The sequence below is a fragment of the Callorhinus ursinus genome, unplaced genomic scaffold (genome assembly GCF_003265705.2).
Source record: "Callorhinus ursinus isolate GAN/ISIS: 27379988/994484 unplaced genomic scaffold, GSC_fseal_2.0 scaffold3, whole genome shotgun sequence".
In the NCBI taxonomy this organism is placed as follows: domain Eukaryota; kingdom Metazoa; phylum Chordata; class Mammalia; order Carnivora; family Otariidae; genus Callorhinus; species Callorhinus ursinus.
In genome coordinates this window covers 66,676,683-66,700,028 of record NW_027397065.1, presented here as the reverse complement: position 1 = coordinate 66,700,028, position 23,346 = coordinate 66,676,683, and the positions used below count along the sequence as shown (strand labels likewise).

The following is a 23,346-nucleotide window of genomic DNA, read 5'->3' as shown; positions in this document are numbered from 1 at the left end:
TGTGCAATCACGGCTCAAGTCCAGCAGAGCACCCAGCAGGAGGGGATGCTACTTAACAATGTCTCTGCATGAAAAAAAAAATGCCCTCTCTCTTTACAGTCAAGAACACTGAGGTCTAGTTTTCTGTTATTACAGCGTCACGTCAAGCAAGTTTAAGCCTTACTTTCCTCATCTGTTAAATGGGTATGACAATACTGACTTTATAGGAATATTGTAGATTAAACAAAGTACCAGATTTATATGTGGTGCAACATACAGAGCCTGACACATAATAGAACTTGATCATCTGTAATTATTTATTGTTATTTTGATGGTTGCTACTGAGTAAAAGAATCTCATAAAACGTAGGTCCCCTGGCTCCTAACTGAATGTTTTTCTTTTCTGCTCTGAAGCAGGTAGTGAAACAATTGCTGATTTTCAGTTATTTAGGAGATGGTCAGTCAGAGGCACTGCCTTCATCCTCCCCATCTCCTCCAGTCTACCTACTCCTAGTTTCACAGGTCCCTTTAATAAGAAAGCAGGAGAAAAAGAAGAAACAAAATAATTTCTTACTTCTCAACTATTCTTGACAAGTCAAAGTGTTGACATGGTTTGCTAAATGAATACTCTGGATTCACTGTGGAAAAATAGGGATGTGAGTTCTTTCTCTAGCCCCTTATCACGGATGATTTACTCCAGATTCTAGGAGGTTGACCCCGTAGCTATGTAGAAATAGCTTTTGAAAGCAGCAGGGAGCTCTCTTGGTTTCCCCTTCTCCATCACTGTGTAAATCTTCCCCAGCACAGAAGGGAAAACAAGTGTCTTGATCCAGTGTGGTTTGGGTTCACCATTGTTGGAAAGTATGGCCCACTTCTTTGGCTCTCTGTGCAGTAATAAAATGGAATGCTTCTCTTTTTCATGGGAAAATAGTATAGCATATGAAGTCGTTCATTCCTGAATTTAAGGAAGACTTCTGTCCTTGAGATAGTATGGAATTTTGAAGAAGACAAAAGTTTGTACTATGATTTAGAGTTAGTAAGTATTGGATTTATTGGGGTAAAACTTTTGAGTCTCACACTTTTAATCTCAGGTTAAAAATATGTGAAGAAAGCTATTCCTTGATTCTGTTACATTCTTTAATAAGTTACTTTTAAGTTATAAGGATTACTTATTTATTCTTTAGTGTTTAACATCTATAATTATGTAATTAAGATGAGTTATTCATTTATTTATTAAGTAATAATAATAAATAAGCTTACTCCCTTATTCCTTAGTGTTTATCATCTGGCTATCCTGTGTGGATAAAGAGTTAATATTGGAACCACATGATGTGAAACCAAAGGAACGCCCACTTTGGTAATCATGAATCTAGTTACTTCACCCTACTTCTGACATGTCTGGGGGAAGCCAGACATGTTACCGAATATATAAAATGTCATTCTGGAAGGCCTTTAATAATCTGAGTGGACCAAAAAAGTATAATTTATCAAATTACTTGCTACCAGGCTTTCAGCTGTGTCCCCACAAAGTGATAATGAACCTCCCTATTTTCTCTTTCTGGAATCTCCCCCAGAGTCCCCTGGGGACATTTTGCATCTGTTGGTCACTAGTTTAAAGTGAAAACAGCACCTCCCTTTCTTTAATATCTCCCAGCAAAGGTCTTCCAGCCTCAGGGCTCAGGAACTACTGTCCAGTTCTCTTGTCCATTTCACTTTTTGATGTCTGCCATAATGCCAGATTTCCAGGAGATGTATAATAGAGTATTGCTTTTATATTTATAGGAGATTTGTGGCAGAAGGCTGCTGAAATGCCCTGAGGGATTGGTGAGAAGGGCAATGTAATGCAAAGAACTCAGCAGGACAAAAACCCAGCCCATTTATTCACCCCACAAGACAACCTCCCTGGCTTAATCAGCACAGAATTAACAACAACCTTCCCTGATTTGTTCTGGTTTTGCTATTGATCTTTACCTTACCAGAACGCTGATGACACTCATCACACATCATGTACTGTTTCTTACTGTTCTTTAGACCCCCTACAGCAGTCAATCTCACCACCCCAGTTACAATGTAAAAGTCCTTTGGGGGGGCGCCTGGGTGGTTCAGTTGGTTAAGCAGCTGATTTTGGTCATGACCTTGGGGTCCTGGGATGGAGCCCCATGTCTGGCTTCCTGCTTAGCGGGGAGTCTGCTTCTCTCTCTCCCATGGCCTGTCCCCACCCCGCTCATGCTCTCTCTCTTTCTCTCTCAAATAAGTAAATAAAATCTTTTTAAAAAAGTCCTATGGACTGGGGCTCTATCAAAGATTCTCACTATAACAACACAGTGGGAGGATTTAAGAAGCAAAAAATTCTACCAATGACAACGATTTTAAAAGATTTGTTTGATTGCTATGCTTCCCTCTTCTTAAGTATAATTTTCAAATCGTTTGGAGGGAATCGCAGGAAATTATGTTTCCAATGTAAGAGCAGAAGCTGCGGAACAGAATGGGCTGTCTTGCTCCCCTGAAGCGCAACGATGTGCAAAGACAGAGACCGCAGCTGCAAAACCGACGCTCAGCTCACCGAGAACACCTGGGCGCTGGAAGGCACACCTGTGCTGGCCGGGACTGCCCAGTGGCTGCCTGGTGCCCAGCGCCTGCCTGCGGCCACAGAACCTCCTTTCTCACTGCGACCGGGGCTTCAGCACTGATGGTGGGAGAGGAGGCTGCATCCCTGGTCCATTTCAGAAGTTTGCTCTAAATCAACAAGCTGCATCCATGCGCTCAGCTTAAGAAGCCTTCCAGGGGGAAAAGGTATCACTTGCCTTGTTCTAACAATGCTGCTTTTAGAACGAAGACATAAAGACATGTCAACTAACTACAAAGCCCCAAGGGGGGCAAGGACCATGGGGACAGTGGCCAGGAGGCAGGGCTTTGAGTAAGGGGTCCCCATGGCTGGCTGCTGGTCTCGCCCTGACAACAGCTTGCCTTGCCCATGAATATGTATCTGGTAGCCTGCCTGGCTGCAAGCTTCCTTGGGAAGTGACCTATTTGTGCTATTCCAAAAAATTCTTCAAACAATGAATCATGGAACACTACATCAAAAACTAATGATGTAATGTATGGTGATTAACATAACATAGTAAAAAAAAATTCTTTGCCACACATTCCAAGAAGCCCCAATCCCAGGGTTTTCCAAGCTCTGGAGCGTCTATCGCTGGGCTGGGGGATCTCTCCTCTTCTCTTCACTTGCGTTAAACTGCCTCCATTAATTTCCTGTGGTTGCTGCGACAAATTAACCACAAACTTGGTGGCTTCAAACAACAAAAATCTGGTTTCTTACAGTTCTAGAAGCCAAATCTCGTCTATTATAGTCCTAAAATCAGTGTTACTGGGATGAAATCAAGGTGCTAGTGGAGCTACGCTCCCCCCAGAGGCTCTACAGAAGATCTGTTCTTTATCTCTTTCAGTCTGTGGTGGCTGCCAGCATCCCTCGGCTTGGGGACTGTCCCGCCAGTCTTCAAGGCTGGTGTCTTCAAATCTGTCTGTTCTGTCTTCATACCACCCTGTGTGTGTGTGTGTGTGTGTGTGTGTGTGTGTGTGTGTGTGTGTGAAATTTCCCTCTGCCTCTCTCTTATAAGGACACTTGCAATGACATCTGGGGCCCAAGTGGATAATGGCTGATAATATCCCCATTTCAAGATGCTTTAATTTAATAACATCTGCAAAGACCCTTCTTCCAAATGAGGTAACATTTGTAGGCTGCAGGGATCCGGATGGAGATGTCCTTCCAACCTGTCCCATGACCGCACCGAGGGTCAGCTTCAAGTCCACAGAGCTCAGCTGGTATTTTTTAAGAATTCCTTTACCAAGGCTCCACTTCTGTGTCCATGGGCTTCCCCCTCGGCTCAGCCTTTCCCCAAGAGTCCTTCAGCTTCTGGACTCTTGCTCCAACATCCTTCTCCCTCTCACACCGATAGTACCTTACTGTAAAGTCACCTCCAACTAGAAATTCTGATAGTTGGAGTGTGGACTCTCGTAAGATAACCACCCTTACGGGAGATGAATTCTGAAAAGAGTGAGGCCAAGTTTTCAGCCACAGGTAAATAAGAAAATGTCAGCAACAGATAAACGTCTGTTCTAAAGCCAGAGCTGATACCAGAATCTTCTTTGACTGTGTTGCTTTTACATACATAGCCCATGTCCCCAGAGTTCTATCTTGGCCTCAGCAGGTGAGTGTCTGCATCAAGAACCTTCAGAGCCCACCACACCTAGCACAGTGCTTGCTTTGCTTTGGACACAGCCTGGATGGGGGAGAGGTATGTGCCTGTCTTTGGGGGTATGTAATGGAGACCACAGGCTTATAGCCAGACAGACCTGGGTTTGAATCTTTGCTAGTTGTATGATACTGAGTGAGGTAAAGGAAATTTCTTCCTCTATAAAACTGACATAATAATAGTTATTTTTCTGAGTAGTTGAGAACAATAAAGGGAAGATATAAGGTATCTCTAAAACATCATCAGAAGTGAAGGAGGTGCTTAAAAACCCCACTGTTTTCAGGGTGCCTGGGTGGCTCAGCTGGTTATGAGTCTGATTCTTGATTTCAGCTCAGGTCATGATCTCAGGGTCGTGAGATCGAGCCCTGCATCGGGCTCTAGACTGGGCAAGGAGCCTGCTTAAGAATCTCTCTATCCTCCTTCTGTCCACCGCCCCCCCACACTGCTCTCTCTTAAAAAAAAAAAAAAAGCTAAAACCCACTGTTTTCTTCTTCTCTACTTTCACATTACTTCTGTTTCAACGAATGTGTGGGTTTTGCACACCAAGCAATTCTGACCCTTATTATCTGGGGTTAGTGTAGACCGGGCAGGTTAAGGGCTCAGCCCCATGACACCACCCCCACCCCTGCTCTTCACATCCAGGCGGACACCTATGCTGCTCACCAGCTGGCTATGAATCAGGGGTTCCCACAACCCCTGCCAAGGGTTTGATAATTTGCTAGAGGGGCTCACAGAACTCAAGAAAACATTTTACTTACTAGATGACTGGTTTATTATAAAAGGATACAACTCAGGAACAGCCAGGTGGAAGAGGTGCACAGGGCAGGGTCCAGGGGAAATGTGGCAGAGCTTCTACACCCTCTGCACAGCGCTCTCCCAGCACCTCCGTGTGTCAGGGGCAGAGACCGAATATACTGCCTTTTTGGTATCACACTATCTCAGTGCTCAATAAATGGTAACTCTTCTATGGATATAATCACCACTGTATCTCTTGTGGGAAATAACAGAAGCTTAATAAATATTTGCTGGCAAGAGTCAGGCCAAGGGAGACTATGTAATATGATGAAAATGAGAACCTGAACGCCAAGGACAAAATCAGAGCCAGGAAATAAACAGCTGTGGTTTTGAGAGGGTATCAGCCCATCAGAGCGAGTGGCTTTGAAAAGTGAGGTGAGAATCCCAGGCATGTGTGTCCCCAGGAGTGCAACAGAAGTTTACTGGTAGAAGGTCCATAACCTTGAGGGAGACAGAGTGTGAGGAAGCACATGAGCCCCGCAGAGCCGTGGGCTAGCAATGAGCCCCAAGAAGTGTGCCTCCTTCCTGGCTCCCTCTTCCCGGAGGAGAAATGATAGAAAGTGCAGCCACAAAGCCTAGGAGAGGTGACCATGTGAGGTGAGGCAGGGTGAGTCCGGCTCCCCCCTCAGAGCCCCCTCCTCCCCCACCAGGAACCACAGAGCTGGACCGAGAATAAACCTTCTGGCTCTGGCTGCTGGGTCCCGCCTGTCTGCCCCCACCAGAGACCAACATTGCCGGCTTTGTCTAGACTCTTCTTTTTACCCAGTTCTTCCGGATTTGTCACATTCTTCTGGCTCTTCTTTAGAGTTCAGTTCGTCACTTGTTTATTTATTTTAATTATTATTATTATTTTTTTTAGAGAGAGAGAACATGCATGAGAGTGGGGTGGGGGTGGGGCAGAGGAAGACAGAGAATCTCAAGCAGGCTCCACGCCCAGCTCGGAGTCCAACCCAGGGCTTCATCTCACAACCCTGAGATCATGACCTGAACCGAAATCAAGAGTTGGATGCTTGACCGAATGAGTCACCCAGGCGCCCCACTTGTTTGATTTATAATACCAGTGAGTCCCCTCCTGTTTAACTGAACTCCTTTTAGTGTGTCTTCTTAGGATTGGAATGAATGCCTGATGGAATCTGTAACCTAAGTGCAGCCCTACTTGAGGTCACTAGAGAATGAAGACTCTCCAGAATTAGTTCTTTCTTTCTCCCTTCCCTTCCTTCCTTCTCTCTCTCTCTCCCCTCTCTCTCTGCCTCTCTCCCTCCTCCCCCTCCTGCTTCTTGGTTTTTTTTTTCTCTCTCTCTCTCTTTAACCCTAATAACATTCCAGCCACCTTCTCGGATTCCAGTATCTAGAACCAATATGGTGAGCAGCAAGCAAATAGCTCTGTAACGCTGGTTCTCAACCAAAGGTGCTTTTGCCCTCTACGAGACACTTGGCAATGTCTGAAGATACTTTTGGTTGTGACAACCCAGAGGAAGGGGGGATGTTGCTACTAACATCTAAGCGGATATAGGCCAGGGGTGCCGCTCAACATCCTACCACGCTACAGCACAGCCCCACAACCGAGTTAGCCTCTCCGAGTGTCAACGGTGCTGACACTGGGGAAGTCTGCTCCGGATAGCCACTCTTGCAGGCTGCCTTACGTGCGGATGGGCATGTGATCTGAAAGGGGACGCCCCCGCTGCCTGGCACAATGCTCTCGGAAAAGCTGGACCCGTTAGCTAAAGAACTTTTGGGGGATCCATATAGCATTCTCTTCAACAACGCTCTGACACTTAGCCTTACCAAACAGACAAACACAGAACACACTGGCTTTGTAAGAAATACTGCTCTATGGAGAGAAGATATCCTCACTCACAGCTTTCCGCGGGCTCCAACAGCACAGCCACAGGAACCTGTAAGTTTCCCTGTACTTGTTCTAATAACAAAGCCTCTCAAGTCTCCTTTATCACTGGGAATTAGACTACTACTAAATCAGACATCATGCTTTTTTTTTTTTTAAGAGAGGGTGGGAAAGCGCTTGCGGGGCAGAGGGAGAGGGAGAGAGAGAGTCTTAAGAAGTTTCCATGCCTACTGCAGAGCCCAACTTGGGGCTCAATCTCACAACCCTGCAATCCTGACCTAAGCCGGGCGCTCTCAGAGCCAGGCACTCAACGACTGAGCCACCCAGGCGCCCCAATCACACATCTTTCTAAGCAGACACACAGAGCTCCAATTCTCATCAGTGCTTACCTGGGTGGACAATCCTTTTCGCGGCACTTCTTCTGTTTCCCATTGGGCTGTGTTTCTGGGTCACAAAACGTAGCTTTCACCATCCCATGGCCCTTCTTCACACAATGGGCAGTCTGGCGGCGAATACCTGGGGGTCGGGTAGAAGGGTTCACACATATTAAATCTTGAGCCCACATGCTTAGTGTCAGGTGAGGCCCCTGGTCATGTCAAGTGATCATGCTTACGGCTGATGGGAAAGTTGTCCGTAGGGTGTCTGGTTTCTAAAGTGTGGATGAGGAATGGGGTCTCTAACGCACCCGTGCTGCAGCCGCCAGTGGGTGGAAGAGATCCTGCTTTAGAAGGACTACAGATAATACAGGTGGATTAATACATAATCTAACATATAGATTATAATCTAGCTGTGGAGACAAGACAAACACATATATGCCAAATAAAAACAAAGTGAGATTTTAAATAACGAAAGCAGATATTATGACCAGGTGTTATAACACAATTGCTACAGTTTAATAAAGGAACAGAGAAGGTAAGGAGCTTTATATTAGAAAACTCTGAAAGAAAGGAATAAAATTTAAAAGAATGTTATAAAGTTTGAGAGGCTATGTTTCCAAACTAGAGGGTTTGATAGCAGGGACTGATAATACCATTGTTCCCTGAGACCAGGTCGGTAATGTGAGTAAGAGGAGCACGGGGGGGGCGGGGGGGTGCGGGCGGTGGCAGGTTCCACACGCAAACCAAGCGCATCTGTAAGCTGGGTTTAACTTTGGAAAAATAATAACAGCGAACACACCCAGTGCTTGCCTTGTCCCAGGCACTGTTCAAAACTCTATGTGTATACAAATAGACAAATATATATAGACATACATAAATATATAAAGATGTGGGTTACTTATTATCTATTTTGATATATAATAACCCAAACCTCACAACAATCCAATGAGGTCAACACTGCCGTCATTCGCTATGTGCGAGATGAAATGAAGGCACAGTGAAGCCACACAGGTTGAGAGAGGAAAGGGACCACAGGTTCTGCTAAGTAAGACATCGTTAGCAAGAGAGGTTAGGGGAGTGGCCAGAATGTCACTGATGGAGAAGCGCAGGGACAGTGAGAAGAGAGTCTTCAGGCACCTTGAGAGGGTAATGCTTCAATGTTTGATGTGAAACACTGGGGGACAAGACCGAAGACTGGGACACCCGCCCCCGGGGCGGGGGACAGAGCAATCAGCCTGCACAAATCTTGGCGCCCTGAACTCTCAGGGCATCCAGGCCTTGAGTGGGCCTGCTGGTGTACGGAATTCCCAAATTGGAAAGGCCACGAGGAACCTACAAAGCTGGTCACCGCCTCACTTCGGCGCATGGAGGGGTTTCCCCACAGGCACGCAGCTGCAGGACCTGACCTGGAACCCGCTGTCCTGTCCGCCGCCTCACACCACCTCCCATGAGTTGTTCCAACCCAATCTCCTAGGCTGGCTTTCATACTCAGATGCCAGAGATCACATCTCATCACTTAAAAATGTCAGAGCGAGTTGTCATAGAGTCAGCAAATCCTTTAAAATGAATCAACAATATTTCTTTTCAAATTTTTTTTTGTTTTTTTAAAAAAGATTTTCTTACTTATTTATTTGTCAGAGAGAGAGAGCACAAGCAGGCGAATGGCAGGCAGAGGGAGAAGCAGGCTCCCCGCGGAGCAAGGAGCCCGACCCGGGGCTCGATCCCAGGACCCGGGGATCGTGACCTAAGCCGAAGGCAGATGCTCAAATGACTGAGCCACCCAGGCATCCCTGAATCAATATTTTATTGTTAAATAAAACAGCATTTTCTTCTTTTGGAGAGACAGGCAACCTTTCAACCACTCAGGCTTTCTCAACTGATACGACTATGTTATTCTTCTTTCATCATATAAATAAAACACTGTCAATAGCTGGAAGTAACGTCATAAAAGGAACTCCCATGGCACAAGGAAGGAGTCCTTGGATGGACACAAGCACCTGTAGAGACGTCTTAGACAACGTGAGCAGAATACAGGCTGAGGTGGTTGAAGCCAGAAACACTGGCGTGCACCTGCCATGGTAGAGCAAAAAAAGAGAAAAGCTTAGGTACTTAGAAATTTCATGAAAACTTTGGGTAGTGTGGCAAATTCTTAATATCAAAACCTAAAATGAAAATGTCAGGTGACTCTCAGAGGTTGGAAACATCCCCCAAAAAGGCTTGTTTCTGCGTATGAATAGCAAAGATAAGTGTCCTTGCTCAATGCTCCTGACTCCAGAAGTAGCAGAGGGGCACAAAATATTACATAAAATCCCTGTCGCAAAGTTAACAGTATTGCATGGGTCACTGTGCTGGCTCCGCAGCGAGCTGAACAGATGGACTGGCCAGGCAGATACCGTCGAATGCATAGGGCAAAATTAATAACGATGTGTCAGTTTCTCTTTTGGAATTAATGGTGTTTATCACTATATATTACTTGTAATTTATCTGACAAATACTCTCTATTTATGTGTATGATAAACTATATAAACTTCATTCCACAGCATATGCTTAAATCCATCTCAGTAAATGTTACTACTATTTTTATGAAGTCTTAAATATTAAAAAAGTCTTCCAAATCTTCACTTGGTTGACCCTACCTGACAATTATAGTGGATGAAGCCAGGTGGATTAGTACCGAGATGAATGCAATTTTAAAATAGTCAAAGAAGTATCTGACTCTGATTTTCCAAAGAAGTGAACAGTCTTCTCAACATCATCAGTATATGGTCACACATCAAGGTCAGATTCGAATGTGTGTCCTTATTTGTGATGCTCACACTTGGTTTTTTTTTGAGATTTTATTTATTTATTTGACAGAGAGAGAGTGAGAGAGCACAAGCAGAGGGAGCAGCAGAGGGAGAGGGAGAAGCTGACTCCCCACTGAGCAGGAAGCCCGATGCCTGGCTCCATCCCAGGACCCCAGGATCACGACCTGAGCAGGCAGATGCTTAACCAACTGAGCCACCCAGGTGCCCCGTGATTCTCATGCTTTATCAAGGATATGTGCACCTATGTCAAATGTATGTCAAACCTATGTCAAACGGTTACTTTGAGCTTTCATAATATTGAGGAAAGCTGTTCATTACAGCATTACAAAACTGTTTATAACTGCAAAATAGTGGAATGTATAAATAATGGTATATTTGCACAATGGAATAGTATGCAGCCCTTCAAGTGAATGTACTAGAGCTACTTTCATTAGTGTGGATTTATCTCAAAAGCATAATACTGAGTAAAACCAGCAAGACAACAAATGATACATAGAGTATGATACTATTTACAGAAAGCTTAAATGCCTGAGAAACAGTATTTTTTAATGTATATGGCTATTCACATGTATACTAAAATATTTAACAACATGCATGAAAATAATAAATACTGATTTCATGACCTTAATTAGCTCTGGGGAAAAAGGAAAGGGAGTGGAGTAAGGGAAGTGCTCTTCAAGTATATCTGTGCAATTTTTTTTCTTTAAACATGAAGATTGAAATAAGCATAAGTAATAGTAAGATCTGAGAAAGGTGAGTGGCCGGCATGCAAGAGTTTGTTGTTACATTCTCCATTTTCCTTGGACATTCATAAGGCTTCCCAGCGACAAAGTGTAAGGCTAAAATAATACAGTAACAGTAAAAACAAAAACAAAGTAGTTGCTACTACCTGTTTGTAACTCTTTTACTATAGGGATCAATTTGGTAATAAGTTTCTTAATATTACCATCATATTTACACTCTTTGAACCTAGAAATTCCAACTACAAATTACACTAATGAAATCATTCTTTACATGGAATCGGTTAAAGACATTTTGCTTTGTCTTGCCAGGGAAATATAACGCATCCATAAAAATGATAGCTGTGAAGATTGAGTAGCACTTGGCAAGGTTACCCATGTTACCACATTAAGTGAAGGCTTGTGTGTATGTACATAAATACACCCGTGTGCACACAACTAGATACGTCTAAGACTAGGAAAAAGGATACTGAAAGGCAACAAAGTACACAAATGCATATGCAGGGGGATGACTTTTTCTATTTCTAATTTTCCAGTAAGGTATTTAACTTACTTTTAAAATATAGGAAGTTTTTGCTCAAAGAAAATAAAATGACATCGTTGACTGATTCAGTGTTTCAGGCAGTCTTCCATCTTTATATTTAGCCACGTGTGTCCTAGGGGAATATTAGCATTTCACCCTCTGTGTCTGACAGCAGGAAAGTAGAAATGCTGTCTTTCTTCTCCGTCAGAGGAAGAGCGCTCACTGTCACTCAAAAAGGCAGTGGGACTGCGACTGGGACGAGCACATGGACCACTGTGGCAGCTCGCTGACAGTTCCTGTGAAGGTTGAACAACCAGGATGACGTCTGCCCACGCAGGCCGAGGGTCAGGCCGTTATCAACACCAAATGCCTCCTTCACATTTGGTCAGGCCACTTCATTTCCTAGCTAAGAAAAGCCTGCTTTCCGATGACTGCACAAATCAGCCAATTATCTTGTATGCCTATTCTCTGAAATACTGCATGTATAATGCAAAGAATTCATCCCATGCTGGAACAGAAGGGGGGGGTGTTCTCCTGTCCCCTGCCCATCTGGACTGGCTGAGTCTTCCCTCCCTGGGGTCCAGGGACAGATGATTTAAGCTTTGCAGCTACACCTGTACTTCGCTGAAAGAAGAGAAAAATGGGGATGAGAACTGGGAAAAGTATTGGTGACTACAGTCCCCACGACCTCATTTTCCTTGCAATTGCAGGGAAATAGTTTTCACGAACTGATTTTCTGCTTAAATTGCTCGAGCTCCCCGGCCAGCCCAGCCCCCTGGGCAGTGGGGTGGGGCATCTGGAAATGCTGTAGCTGCAGCCGTGGGGTGACACCATCGACACCGACCCCACAACCAATTGCTGCCACACAACCCACCTTGGACCCTAATCGATCTCCAGAGGCTTAGGATTTTCGAAACATCACACATTCTGAAATGAACATGATCCCCAGGATTTCTAAAAGCTAACCCTTCTTGGTTCCTGTACTGAAGGAGGGAAAGAAAGAAGCTAGTAATACAAACGTCGCTCATTAGGCTGATGGCACGTGACACAGTGTCTGCCGTTGGACCTCCTTCCAGGACTACTTCCTGGGGCAGGGGGAGAGCAGGTGGATGAGGGGTGCAGAGAGAGACACAGGATGTGGGAGAGAAGCCCATGGCGGAGCCAACTGGGTTCTACTGAACCTTTCACTCCTTCACTTTCACTCCCTTGGCTCCATTGCTGCAGCGGGCACTTGCCCCTGGTGGGGCCTTGGTTTATAGGCAGTAGAGACAGACTCAAGGCAGGAAGTTCCAGAACAGACTTGGACACGATCCGAAAGGAGACAGAGGTGGAGGACTTCTCATCCAGTACTATTAAAGCCCCCCAAACGAGTGCAGAGCCCCAGGTACGTGACAAGCCCAGACCCTGCCCTCCCAGGCCTCTGAGAATTTCATCTAGCCTGCAGCAGAGAGAGCCAGTGCCTTACAAATGTCCCTGTGCTTGTCCACAGTTCCTGGCTTCTCTCTGCAGTTACTGTACCCAGAGGACTAAGGCCAACCAACGAAAGGTGAACAGAAATGATCTGTGTCACCATCAGGCCAAAGCCCCAAGTAAGAGCCAGTCCGGGACACCTCGATGGCTCAGTCGTTAAGCGTCTGCCTTTGGATCAGGTCATGGTCCTGGGATCCTGGGATCGAACCCTGCATCAGGCTTCCTGCTCAGTGGGGAGTCTGCTTGTCATTCTCCCTTTGCTGCCGCTCCCCCTGCTTGTGCTCTCTCTCTCTTGCTCTCTCTCAAATAAATAAATAAAATATTAAAAAAAAAAGAGCCAGTCTGCCTTTTCCAATTCTTTCTTCTCCTGTGGGGCACACTGGGAGCCACACCTTTCAGATGTCTTAGCTCCAAAATGAAGCTGGGCCACCCAACCTGCATCAGACTTAGAATGGGTTAGAAATAAACCTACATCGTGTTGAATTCCTGAGATTCTGATTTCTTTATTATGGTAGCAGAACTTTGTCCATCCTGGGCACCTGGGTGGCTTGGTCGGTTTAGCAACAGACTCTTGATTCAGCTCAGGTCATGATCTCAGGGTTGTGAGATCAGCCCCACATAGGGCTCCGTGCCCCTCAGGGAACCTGCTTAAGATTCTCCCTCTCCCTCTCCCTCTGTCCCTCCTCTCTCTCTCAAATAAATAAATAAATCTTAAAAAAAAAAAGAATTTACTTCATCCTGACATACTTAACAGCAAGGAATCTCTCCAATGTTCGATTTTATGAGAGAAAACTACTCTCCTCATAGATACAAATACTTGGTAAATTGGAGACAGAAAAAAGAACAATGGATGGGAATCAGGAGAGCTTGTTATGGTCTGGATTTGGCCATTGTTTACAGTCTGCCTCTGGGTGGGGTGTTTGACTTGTGTAGGAGTCAGGTCCTCACCAGGTTATTAAGGCTTTCTGTTTTGCTTTTTAAAACACATGTAATGGAGCACTGGGTGTTATACACAAACAATGAATCATGGAACACTACCTCAAAAACTAATGATGTACTGTATGGTGACTGACATAACGTAATAAAATAAAATAAAATTTATAAAAATAGATAAAGATAAAACCCATGTAATACTGTATTGTATTCTTGAAAGTTGCTAAGCGAGCAGATCTTAAATGTTCTCACCACACCCAAAAAAGGTATGTGGGGTGATGGGTGTGGTGGCTGACCTGATATGGTAAACATTTCACAACATTCACGTGTACCAAGTCGTCCAGTTGTAGACCTTAAACTTACACAATGTTTTGTGTGGGTTATAGCTCAAGAAAGCTGAAAACAAAACAAAGCAAAGACACGTAACACTTTTTTCAAACAAAACCTTTCATGAAGGACAGTATAAAGGGAAAACTGTCTCTGTCTTTAGACCATGACCAGCATATTCACTCCCACAGAGGCCCCTGGGCCATGTGTGTGGAAGGCTGGGACCTCTGGGCACCACCCGATGGCCCCGCATGAAGCGGACATGGATTCACGCACACAGCGGCTGTCGCTCACCTGTCCCACATGTTACACTGCACTCAGTCCAACGGCCATACTGCCAGGAATACCCCAGTTTTTCCACTTCGTTGGCAAGGCCATCTTTCCGGATTGTGTACTCGTACTTGATGCCGGGGTTAGTCACCTGGAACAGCAACTAAAAGGCAAAAGAGGGGTGACAATGCTGTCATGACTTGATACTACAGAACACAGCTGTGTGACTACACTACAGAATGCCCATCGTCTTAGGGACGAAGGCATGCATCAGAGAAAATGCCAACAAATGAACGTATCTCCACCTCTGCCTCTACGTCCACCGATACCCATCTCTCTGTAGCTCCGTCTACCTACATCCGTGTCTTTACCTCTCTATACCTCCTGTCTATTTGATCATTTCTTGGCTGAATTCCCACGGAGGTCTAATCCTGTGGAAACTGCTCTGAGGGAATGGGGTAGCATCTTTTCCGACTACAGACCGGTGGGCCACCTTGCACTCCTGTGAACTTACTAACTTGGTGATTACGGGTAAGTTACTTAATCTCTTTGTGCCTTAGTTTCCCCATTTACAAAGTGAGGATAATAATAGCATGACTAATAAGGTTGTTGTGAGAGTTCAGTAAGTAAATAAATGTACAGTGATTCGCATGAAGAGAATAGTGCCTGGCACATAGTTAGCATTCTATAAACACTGACACTTATTGTTTATAACTAGCTGTCATCTTATGATACTCTTCTCCAGCTCTCAGGCTGGTTAGTTCCTTTAAAGCATACGGCTCTGGGGTAAAAACTGTCATGGGCTTGAGCAAGGCATACCACTCTTGGGGCCTTCTCCTCACTTCTGTCTCCTGCAGGCAATCTACTTATCACACGTTTACTTTTTTTAAGATTTTTTTTTTATTTACTTATTTTAGAGAGCGAGCGAGTGAGCATGAGAGCAGGGCAAGGGGCACAAGGAGAGGGAAAGAATCCCAAGTGGACTCCACACTGAGCACAGAGCCTGACATGGGGCCGATCTCACGACCTTGAGATCACAACCTGAGCAGAAGCCAAGAGTCAGACACTCAACTGACTGAGCCACGCAGGCGCCCCTTACTACACATTTAAAATGGATTAATCTTAAACTTAGAGGTGCTGGATGGTTGCTCCTTGGGATCGGGGTTCCCGTATATGAATCCTTCACCATGCAAGCAAGTAAGATGTCAGGTAGACATTTATGAATCACAGCTGTCAAGCCTTGGTTTCTGGCTTTTGTGAGCGCTCTGATCTCTGGCTCTGGAATCACCTCCCTCTAACTTCTGAATATGGTTAGATCTGACTCTTGGGCCATTTGTCATCCCCAACCTGCCTCGTCTCTACTGGTATAATGATTCCACTCTTTCTCTATGGTTCCTTGCCAACACAAAAGGTGAATCACCCGTGTCTTTAAGGTGCACATACTACATTCTGACCCCCTCCCCCCCTAAGAGTTTCACAAAGTCAAACCTCCTGCCTACAAACAACCACATGGTAACATATGAAAAAACCATGTCAGTCCATCACCACTGCTGGAAAGCTACCTGGAAGCTCACGCCAGACCAACATCGACTGACAGCACCCTCTGTACACCTGAGAAACAATCACCCTCAGATGAACAGCCTATGTCAATCATACTGGAAGCTGAATTCAAAACTCCCAATAGATGACTTCAGGGCCCACGGCACTTCATTATCGGGGTTTCAGCAATTTTTAGGCAATAAAGGATTAACAACACAAAATAATATCTTGCTTTCCTCCCTGCTCCTTGTTAAAAGAAGTTTTAAGGGTTCTGAATGAGTGTCCCCTAACAAACACCTTGGAAAAGAAAATCAGAAACACCCTAACTAATATACACATGAGCAGCTGCCTTTGCTTCTGCATTACCTGGATCCACACCGACTCATTGGTGGGACCCGTGGCCATCAGTCTCTCCAGGTCTCCTTTCCTGTCATATTGGAAGGTGGTCCCCGCCAGCTTGTAGTTCCCATTCCACTGGATAATGAATCCTCCATTGAGGTAATATTTTTGGGGGTCTTCACTCCTGATGGCCAAAAAGTTTCCAGCTCCCTCAACCTCCATTACCCGTATGTCCCTTGCTCCTTTTGGAATCAGTCCGATGTCAACATAACCTAAGGAGAGAAGACACGATAATGAAAAAGGCACACTAGCTTAGCTGAACACAATCTGTTTCTGAGCCATCGTTCAAGCCCACTGTTTAGCGCCCTTGCCTTCCTCCTGGGTGGTCACTGGGATGAGCAGATGCAGTAGTCATGGGGAATTTTAAAGAGCTTGGCCAGGAGTGGAATGCCCAGGAGCTCTGTGACTCAGGATGCACACAGTTTTGTGAGAAGAGATGAAATAAATGCAGACTGGACCCTGAAATGTTTGTGGTTGATCCAGCATTGACTTTTCTGCGATTTTAAGTTGAGAGTTGACAGCCCTTAACTAGCTCTCCATTTGCATTTCTGCTCCCCCATTTGTTGCTGCTATCAGATGAATCTTTTCAACATTGCCCTGGGTACACCCTTCTCCTCATTCGTCCTCACTGCCTGCAAGTTAAAGACAGACTCTTAGAAATAATCTAATCATAGCTTAAATTCATTAAGAGAATCCCTGAGGGAATCTTGGATTGATTTGCCACCTGGCGCTCTTGAATATAGCTTGTGATGAGAAACTCAGCTCGCTCTGAGCACAGCTTTTTATATTGCTGGACAATTCTCTTCATTAGGTTTTTTTTTCTTACTTTTTATGTTTTGCTGAAATATGAACTTACATTCTACTTTTGTGAAAAAGCACAGAGGGCATCCATTTAAAAATGGCGATCAATTCTAGGTATAGTCCTACCCTTATTTACTGGTTGTCATGGCAGGAGACATGCTGGGGACAAAAGGAATTAACACATAATGGTTTCCTCCCTTAGGCAGACTCTGCGCTAAGCACCTTATGCATTTATCCTATTTGTGCTTCTTACGAATCATGACCTCATAAATGTGATAGAATGGAAAGAACATGGACTTTGGGGATGACATGCAAACGTGCTAGGGCAGGGGGCCAGAACACGTGAGTCCTAGTTCCTGCATCATCTTGAGTGAGCTCTATGGTGTTCATTGACTTATGTAACGTCTTCGAACGTCATCTGCACAATGAAGGGGCTCCAACAAGATGATGTCTGACATCCCTCACAACTCTGATATTCAATTGTTTTTCTCTCTTCCAAGTGAAACATTCTTTTTTCTTTTAACCTTCCCGTACAAATGCTGGCTTTAAGGCCCTGATCATCCTGGTCATTTTGCACTGGAGAGATACTAGGTTTTTCAACCACAAGCAAACCTTCATCTCTGTCACCTGAAAGTGCCTCAACCATTTCTTCTCCCTGAGACACTACAGTAGTGGGGAGTCCTGGGGAGCTCAAATCCTAGGGCTGGCCAGGATGTACGATTTGCTCAGAAGCTCAGGCCACACCCTCAGCTCCATTTTTCAAACTGGCAGCTCCCATCCAGCCAGACCAAAATGCAGGTCTTGTAGTATTTGATTCAATTCCATTTGGCCCTAACAATACCTGCCTGAAATAGCTGATTAAAACTACAAATTTTTTAAAAAGATTTTATTTATTTGAGAGAGAAAGAGAGAGAGAAAGAGAGAGAGAGAATGTGAGCAGGGAGGGCCAGAGGGAGACAGAGAGAATCTGAAGCAGATTCTGCACTGAGCATGGAGCACAATGCAGGGCTCGAGCTCACGACCCTGAGATCATGACCTGAGCCGAAACCAAGAGTCAGACACTCAACCGACTGTGCCACCCACGTGCCCTAAAACTATAAATTTATAACTAGCTCAGGGAAAATATTTATCACGTGTAATTGAGGCTAATGTAATTTTCTGAAATGCCTTTGGAGTGTTGTGACCAGCAGCCACTTTCTGACTTGGGATGTCGCATGCCTTCTCATAGCAGAACTCATTCAGGAAAATCAACTGGCATGAAATATTGTGGTGACCACCTTATCTCCTTTGTTTACAGACAAACAACAAAACAACCGCCCCCCAAAAAAACAATGAGAACTAGATGGAAAAAAATCCAAAAGAGTTTGTTTTTTATCTTTCACTTAAGAGAGAAAATCCAAAATTAGAAATGTTTATCATGGCAGATTCTGCCAAATTCAAATGGGAGGTACATCAAATTAGAATAAAAGTTTTCAGTGACTATAAGTGCTGCTTCTGAACAGTTTACATACAGAAGATGTAAACCGAGACAGATTTAGCCATGAGTCAAAGTAATGCACATTTACAAATATATATATTTGTAAAAGAATATCTAAGGGGAAGCCAAAAAATAAAATTATGGTAATTTGGAGTTAAAAATAACCACGATATATCCACCAGACTCCTTTGCACATGACCACAAAAGCCCACACTTTAGAAGAGTATAAAAGGAAAAGTAAAAATTTCAATTTTCCTTCATCCCCAGTCCTATGTTCCAAAGACAATTACAGTGAATGGTTTATTGGATTTCTCTTCCAAAATCTTCGTTTGCATGTATAAGCAATTTTTTAAACAAGTGGGATCATATTACATGAACTATTCCAACTATTGCTTTTTAAATTTAATATACCTTACATATCTTTCCATATTTTTTGAGCATTTCAACAACAGCAAAAATGACATAAACCCATTTATTTAACCAATCTGCTATTAATGGACATTTAATTGGAAATGAATGGCTACAAACATTTCTGCTTACCAAGTGAGAAAACTGAGTTCCCACGAAGGGGAGAAATCTATGCCACATCACACACCTAGGTGGAAAGTACATATACCTATATCTAGGGTTGGCTAACAAACTCTTAAAATTGTGTTTTTAATAAAAAAATGTGGTTGGTAGAAAGAGTTTTAAAAAATCTTTTGAGTATCTTATCCTCAAGGGTCTTCCTTACAGAAATGAGAATCTTATTTAAAGTAAGGGTGGAAAGTCACTTAGACATTTATTCCGTGTCAAAGGAAGGCTTTCAGGGTTGGTAAGACTCTCTCCAAAGTGTTAAGAATGGTGAATTTTTCATTCATAAAATCACTTCTCTCCCACCTTCCCTAGTAAACATTAGTCATTTGCACTAGTACTGGGGCAATAATGGGAAAATTGGGGAAGTAGGAAAATGTAATCTTGACCTCAAGAAAGGAGTCTGGGCCCATGCAGACTCACCTGGAGAAAACATCCCATCACTGAGTCCTGAGCCCCTTGAGCTGAAAGAATACTCAGGGCCTGTGGGGATGGGGCAGAAGAGTGGCCTCACTTCGGAATTATCGCAAGAGCTACAATAGATCATTGGTGCTAAAGCACATCTTATCCAACTGTTCTTTGTAATCCACCAAAAAGGATTTACCCAGTAGCATATGTGGTTTCCAGTCTGTCACTTCTAATAAAAAATGTGCTCATAAAGAGGTCATACTATTAACCCCAGATATCTTTTTAAAGCTCATCTTTTTAAAAAGATTTATGCTGTCAGTTTGAGGTGAGCAAAACAATCCACACTGCGGGCCCAAATCTTATGGTTTAATGTGAGGAGGCTCCTCGGAAAAGCCAGTCCATCTTCTGATGCTTGCCTTGACAGCAATGACAAGTCAATGTCAAGTTCAGGTACAACCCTGCATTTGACCCGCTCCCAAATCAGAGAAAGTAAGAATTATGTACACATAAATGTGTCCAGCAGATCTTTTGAGAAGTCCAAGTGCCATGACCTACATTGAGAGTTTTAGCTTCAATTATTTCCAAAAGCGGGTGGTAAGGGCACCAGAAGCTTGGCACGCGCAATGAGCAACCACAGCCCTCTCGCTCGAGGCCAGAGGAAAGGAAACACAGAAGAGGGAACAGATGTTGATAGGGGCTTCCTGACCCTAAATGCTTCTGGGACAAAGAGTGGCAGCCCGGGGCTCTCTTGATAGGAACACTGTCACGTAGAGGGCCCAGGCCCTCTCCTTCCCTTCCATTCCTTCCAGTCTGGGATTTCTCAGAAAACATGATCTAGGACAGTCTCCACGTAAGGTGATATTCTGGTTTCAAGGAAGCCACATCCCTTCTTCTTGTGATGCATTACCTTCTGCCTCAGACTTCCTCTGAAATGTTTTCTTATAAGAGTCTCATCCTGTCTTTGTGGACTCATCTCCTAGCCCTGGGCTCCCCTGTCCCAGGCAGTTGTGTGTGTTGTTGGCAAATCAGTCTTCTCGGACACTGACCTCCTTGTGTCATTCACCCACCTGAAATCGCACAGCAGACCCCATTCTCTCTGAAGCCAATAGCAAACTGAACCTTGCAGTGGAGCGTAGAGACAACTTTGTGTCATGAAGCCATGTCATCGGTTCCTAGAAGTGTCTCTTCCTTCTCACTGCCCAGACTTGTAGCTGGACCTCGCATGTACTGCCACCACAGCCCCCCAACCTGTGTCGTGAGGTGTTCTCGATGGGTTCCATTCCTTCATGAGTTTCCTCGGTGTGTCACAGAGACTAAGTGGCCCCAAGAAAAAGTCCAGAATCTGCCTCATTATGGGATTAAGACAGCAATCTTAACCTAACTTGAAACTGGTGTCAATTCCTAACTCTAGGTGAATCCAACCAAGAAGATCAGTGGCAGAGACTAGGGAGCTACACCTGGAAGAAGGAAGCACATAAACATACAGGCTCGAGAAGTGGGTGGGTATCCAAGAGGTCAGGTTCGAGCATAATCCCAGGCAGTTGCTTCTTTCACTACATTCCAGGAATCTCCTAAAGGTGTGGATACCAGCAGCAAGGGTTTCTAGAAGAAACTTTCTGTGCCCTTCCTCTGCTTTCTAGACTGCAGATTTTTTTTCGTTGTGAAAATGAAATTGTGACGTATATCAGAGGAAACCAAATTAATTTAAATATGCCAAGAGAGTTACAATAACTCTACGATGGGCATCAGACCCACTAAACAGATATGCAAGTGTATTTAATATATATTTCATAATATTTAGTAAGGAGAACAGATATTAAGAGTCTGAGCACATTGCTGTTATGATGAAATAAGGGAGGTAGGATTCAAGGCTGCCAGTCTGGGCAGTGAGGTAAGTGATACAATTACCTGCATGAGAGTCCCAGGGCGCTCAGAGAATGGGGTCCCTTTTTCCCGGCACCAGATCAAAGCAGCCAGTGTGAGCAAAACCAGGACGTGGTTTCGTGGTCACTGGGTCTGGCATTAGTCAAGTCTCGAGACGCCAAGCAAGGCCAGAGGAGTCAAGAGTGGTCATTTTAGGAAGCCAGTGAATTAGTCCAAGAGGCTAAAAACTGTCAGGTTTTAACATTTAAGACCAAGGTAGGTGAGTCATACAGAATCAAGGAAATTAGGCAACAGGAAAAAAAAATCCAAGCCTGAGGAACTAGACGACAATGGGTCAGTGTTGTAGGCCAAAAAGAATGGGCTACAAGAGTTTGGGATGAAGGTCAATGTTGTGGGTAACAAGCCCAGGGTGCCCTTGGAAGAACAGAGCTTAATCTCTACCACTTCCTTCTGAACCAGGCTCTTTATTTAAGTTCTGCCTCAGGGCCACATGGCAGAGTGGAGCCCAGGCCTGTTACCTGGGCAGGGTAAGGCAGAGAAGGCAGTGGAAAGAGTCATTTTTTTATTCGTCATTCTATCCCCCATGCCAAGCACAAAATAGATAGTCAATGTTTCTCAAGTAATAGAGTGAATGAATAAATGGACCTAAGTTCTTTAATGCCAGACACTTCTACTCACAGTAACCATGGCACTATCCCAAGAGGGCAATTCTTTTTTCTTTCTCTAAGAGAGGAAATGGAAGCTATTCTGAAGGGTCTACAAGAAAGTGGGCCTTATGTTCCCCAAGTGTGACACTAACTAAAAGGCATGATGCTGCCATGTGACGGCACAGTGTCAAATCTACTAAATGAGTTCCTCTTCACAGAGGTAGACAGGGACTTAGTTGTTGGGACAGTCCAAGAAGGCCATGGATAAAGACACCTTCTCCTGGAGACTCAGACCAATTTCAACACTTAGATATCAACAAACAAAGGATCAGCCTTAGGGCTGAGGGCAGGGGGAAGATAAAAAAAATACCAGACAGAGTTGAAAGGGGCCTCACAAATGGAGGTACAATGGGGTGATTTCCCCATGGCCAGTGGTAATCTAGATCAGCGCCTGGTCTCTTGTTTCCCAGCCTATTTTAATTCCACATCATCCATCATCTTCCCTCTTTCTTAGGAGCACTCACCAAACCAAACCAAACCAAACCAAACAACAATAAAAAGGAGGAAAAGGGACTTGGCTAATATTTTATGCTTCCATAGTCAAAGGGAGCAGCAGTGAGAGAGGAGGAGAAGCTGGGTCTGACCACCATGTGCATCTCTACTGCAGATTTCTCCACCTACACTTTTGTTTTAAACCACTCTATTAAAAGAGAGCCACAAGCCAAACTAAACAGGAAGGAAGAAGAACACAAGTAGACACATGGGTCAGTGAGGCTATGCAAGGTTTGAAAGAGTTTTGGATTCTTCTAGGTGACTGATTACCTATTCCCATTATTTCCTAGTCACAGAGATGATCTTGCCTCAAGTGCTAGCGGTACCTGTTGCCCAAGTTCACTGTTTTTCTGGTGTCGTCTGATGGTTGTTAACTTCGCTCAGAAAGGAGACACTGGGTTTTCTCTCAAGGTCATGGTTGTGATAACAAGGCTCTGGAGATCTGACGCATAAGTGCCAGGATGATGAAGCCATCTCTCCAACCACAGCCCCCATGTAACTGACTGCAGAAACATACTTGCTCTGGAAGAATCCTCCTTCAGGGCTCACCTCCTATCACAGATTCTTGAAGGTGCCTCGACCAGGGAGACGAAGTTACAGTGTGAACCCCCCAAGCCAATCACTGCCACCCACCAAAGAAACCGCAGTTCTTCTTTTTTATTTTTTTAAGAAACCACAGTTGAGGGTGGAGACACAAGGAGAAAAGAATACTTCAGGATATGTATAAGAAGGGGAAAACTCTGAGAT

At 44.4% G+C, this 23,346-nt stretch overlaps 1 protein-coding gene across 4 annotated transcripts in view; it reads right to left on the bottom strand.

The window, feature by feature from the left end:
- The window catches only part of ADAMTS12 (ADAM metallopeptidase with thrombospondin type 1 motif 12), a 297,469-nt gene that overhangs the window by 41,388 nt on the left and 232,735 nt on the right, over nucleotides 1-23,346 (bottom strand). For all 4 annotated transcript variants that reach the window (XM_073891049.1, XM_073891050.1, XM_025867427.2 and 1 more), the window contains 3 exons: nucleotides 16,225-16,469; nucleotides 14,344-14,482; nucleotides 7,262-7,388 (listed from right to left, as the gene is read on the bottom strand). In XM_073891049.1, coding sequence (XP_073747150.1) covers nucleotides 7,262-7,388; nucleotides 14,344-14,482; nucleotides 16,225-16,469 — 511 coding nt within the window. The remainder of the gene's footprint in view (nucleotides 1-7,261; nucleotides 7,389-14,343; nucleotides 14,483-16,224; nucleotides 16,470-23,346) is intronic.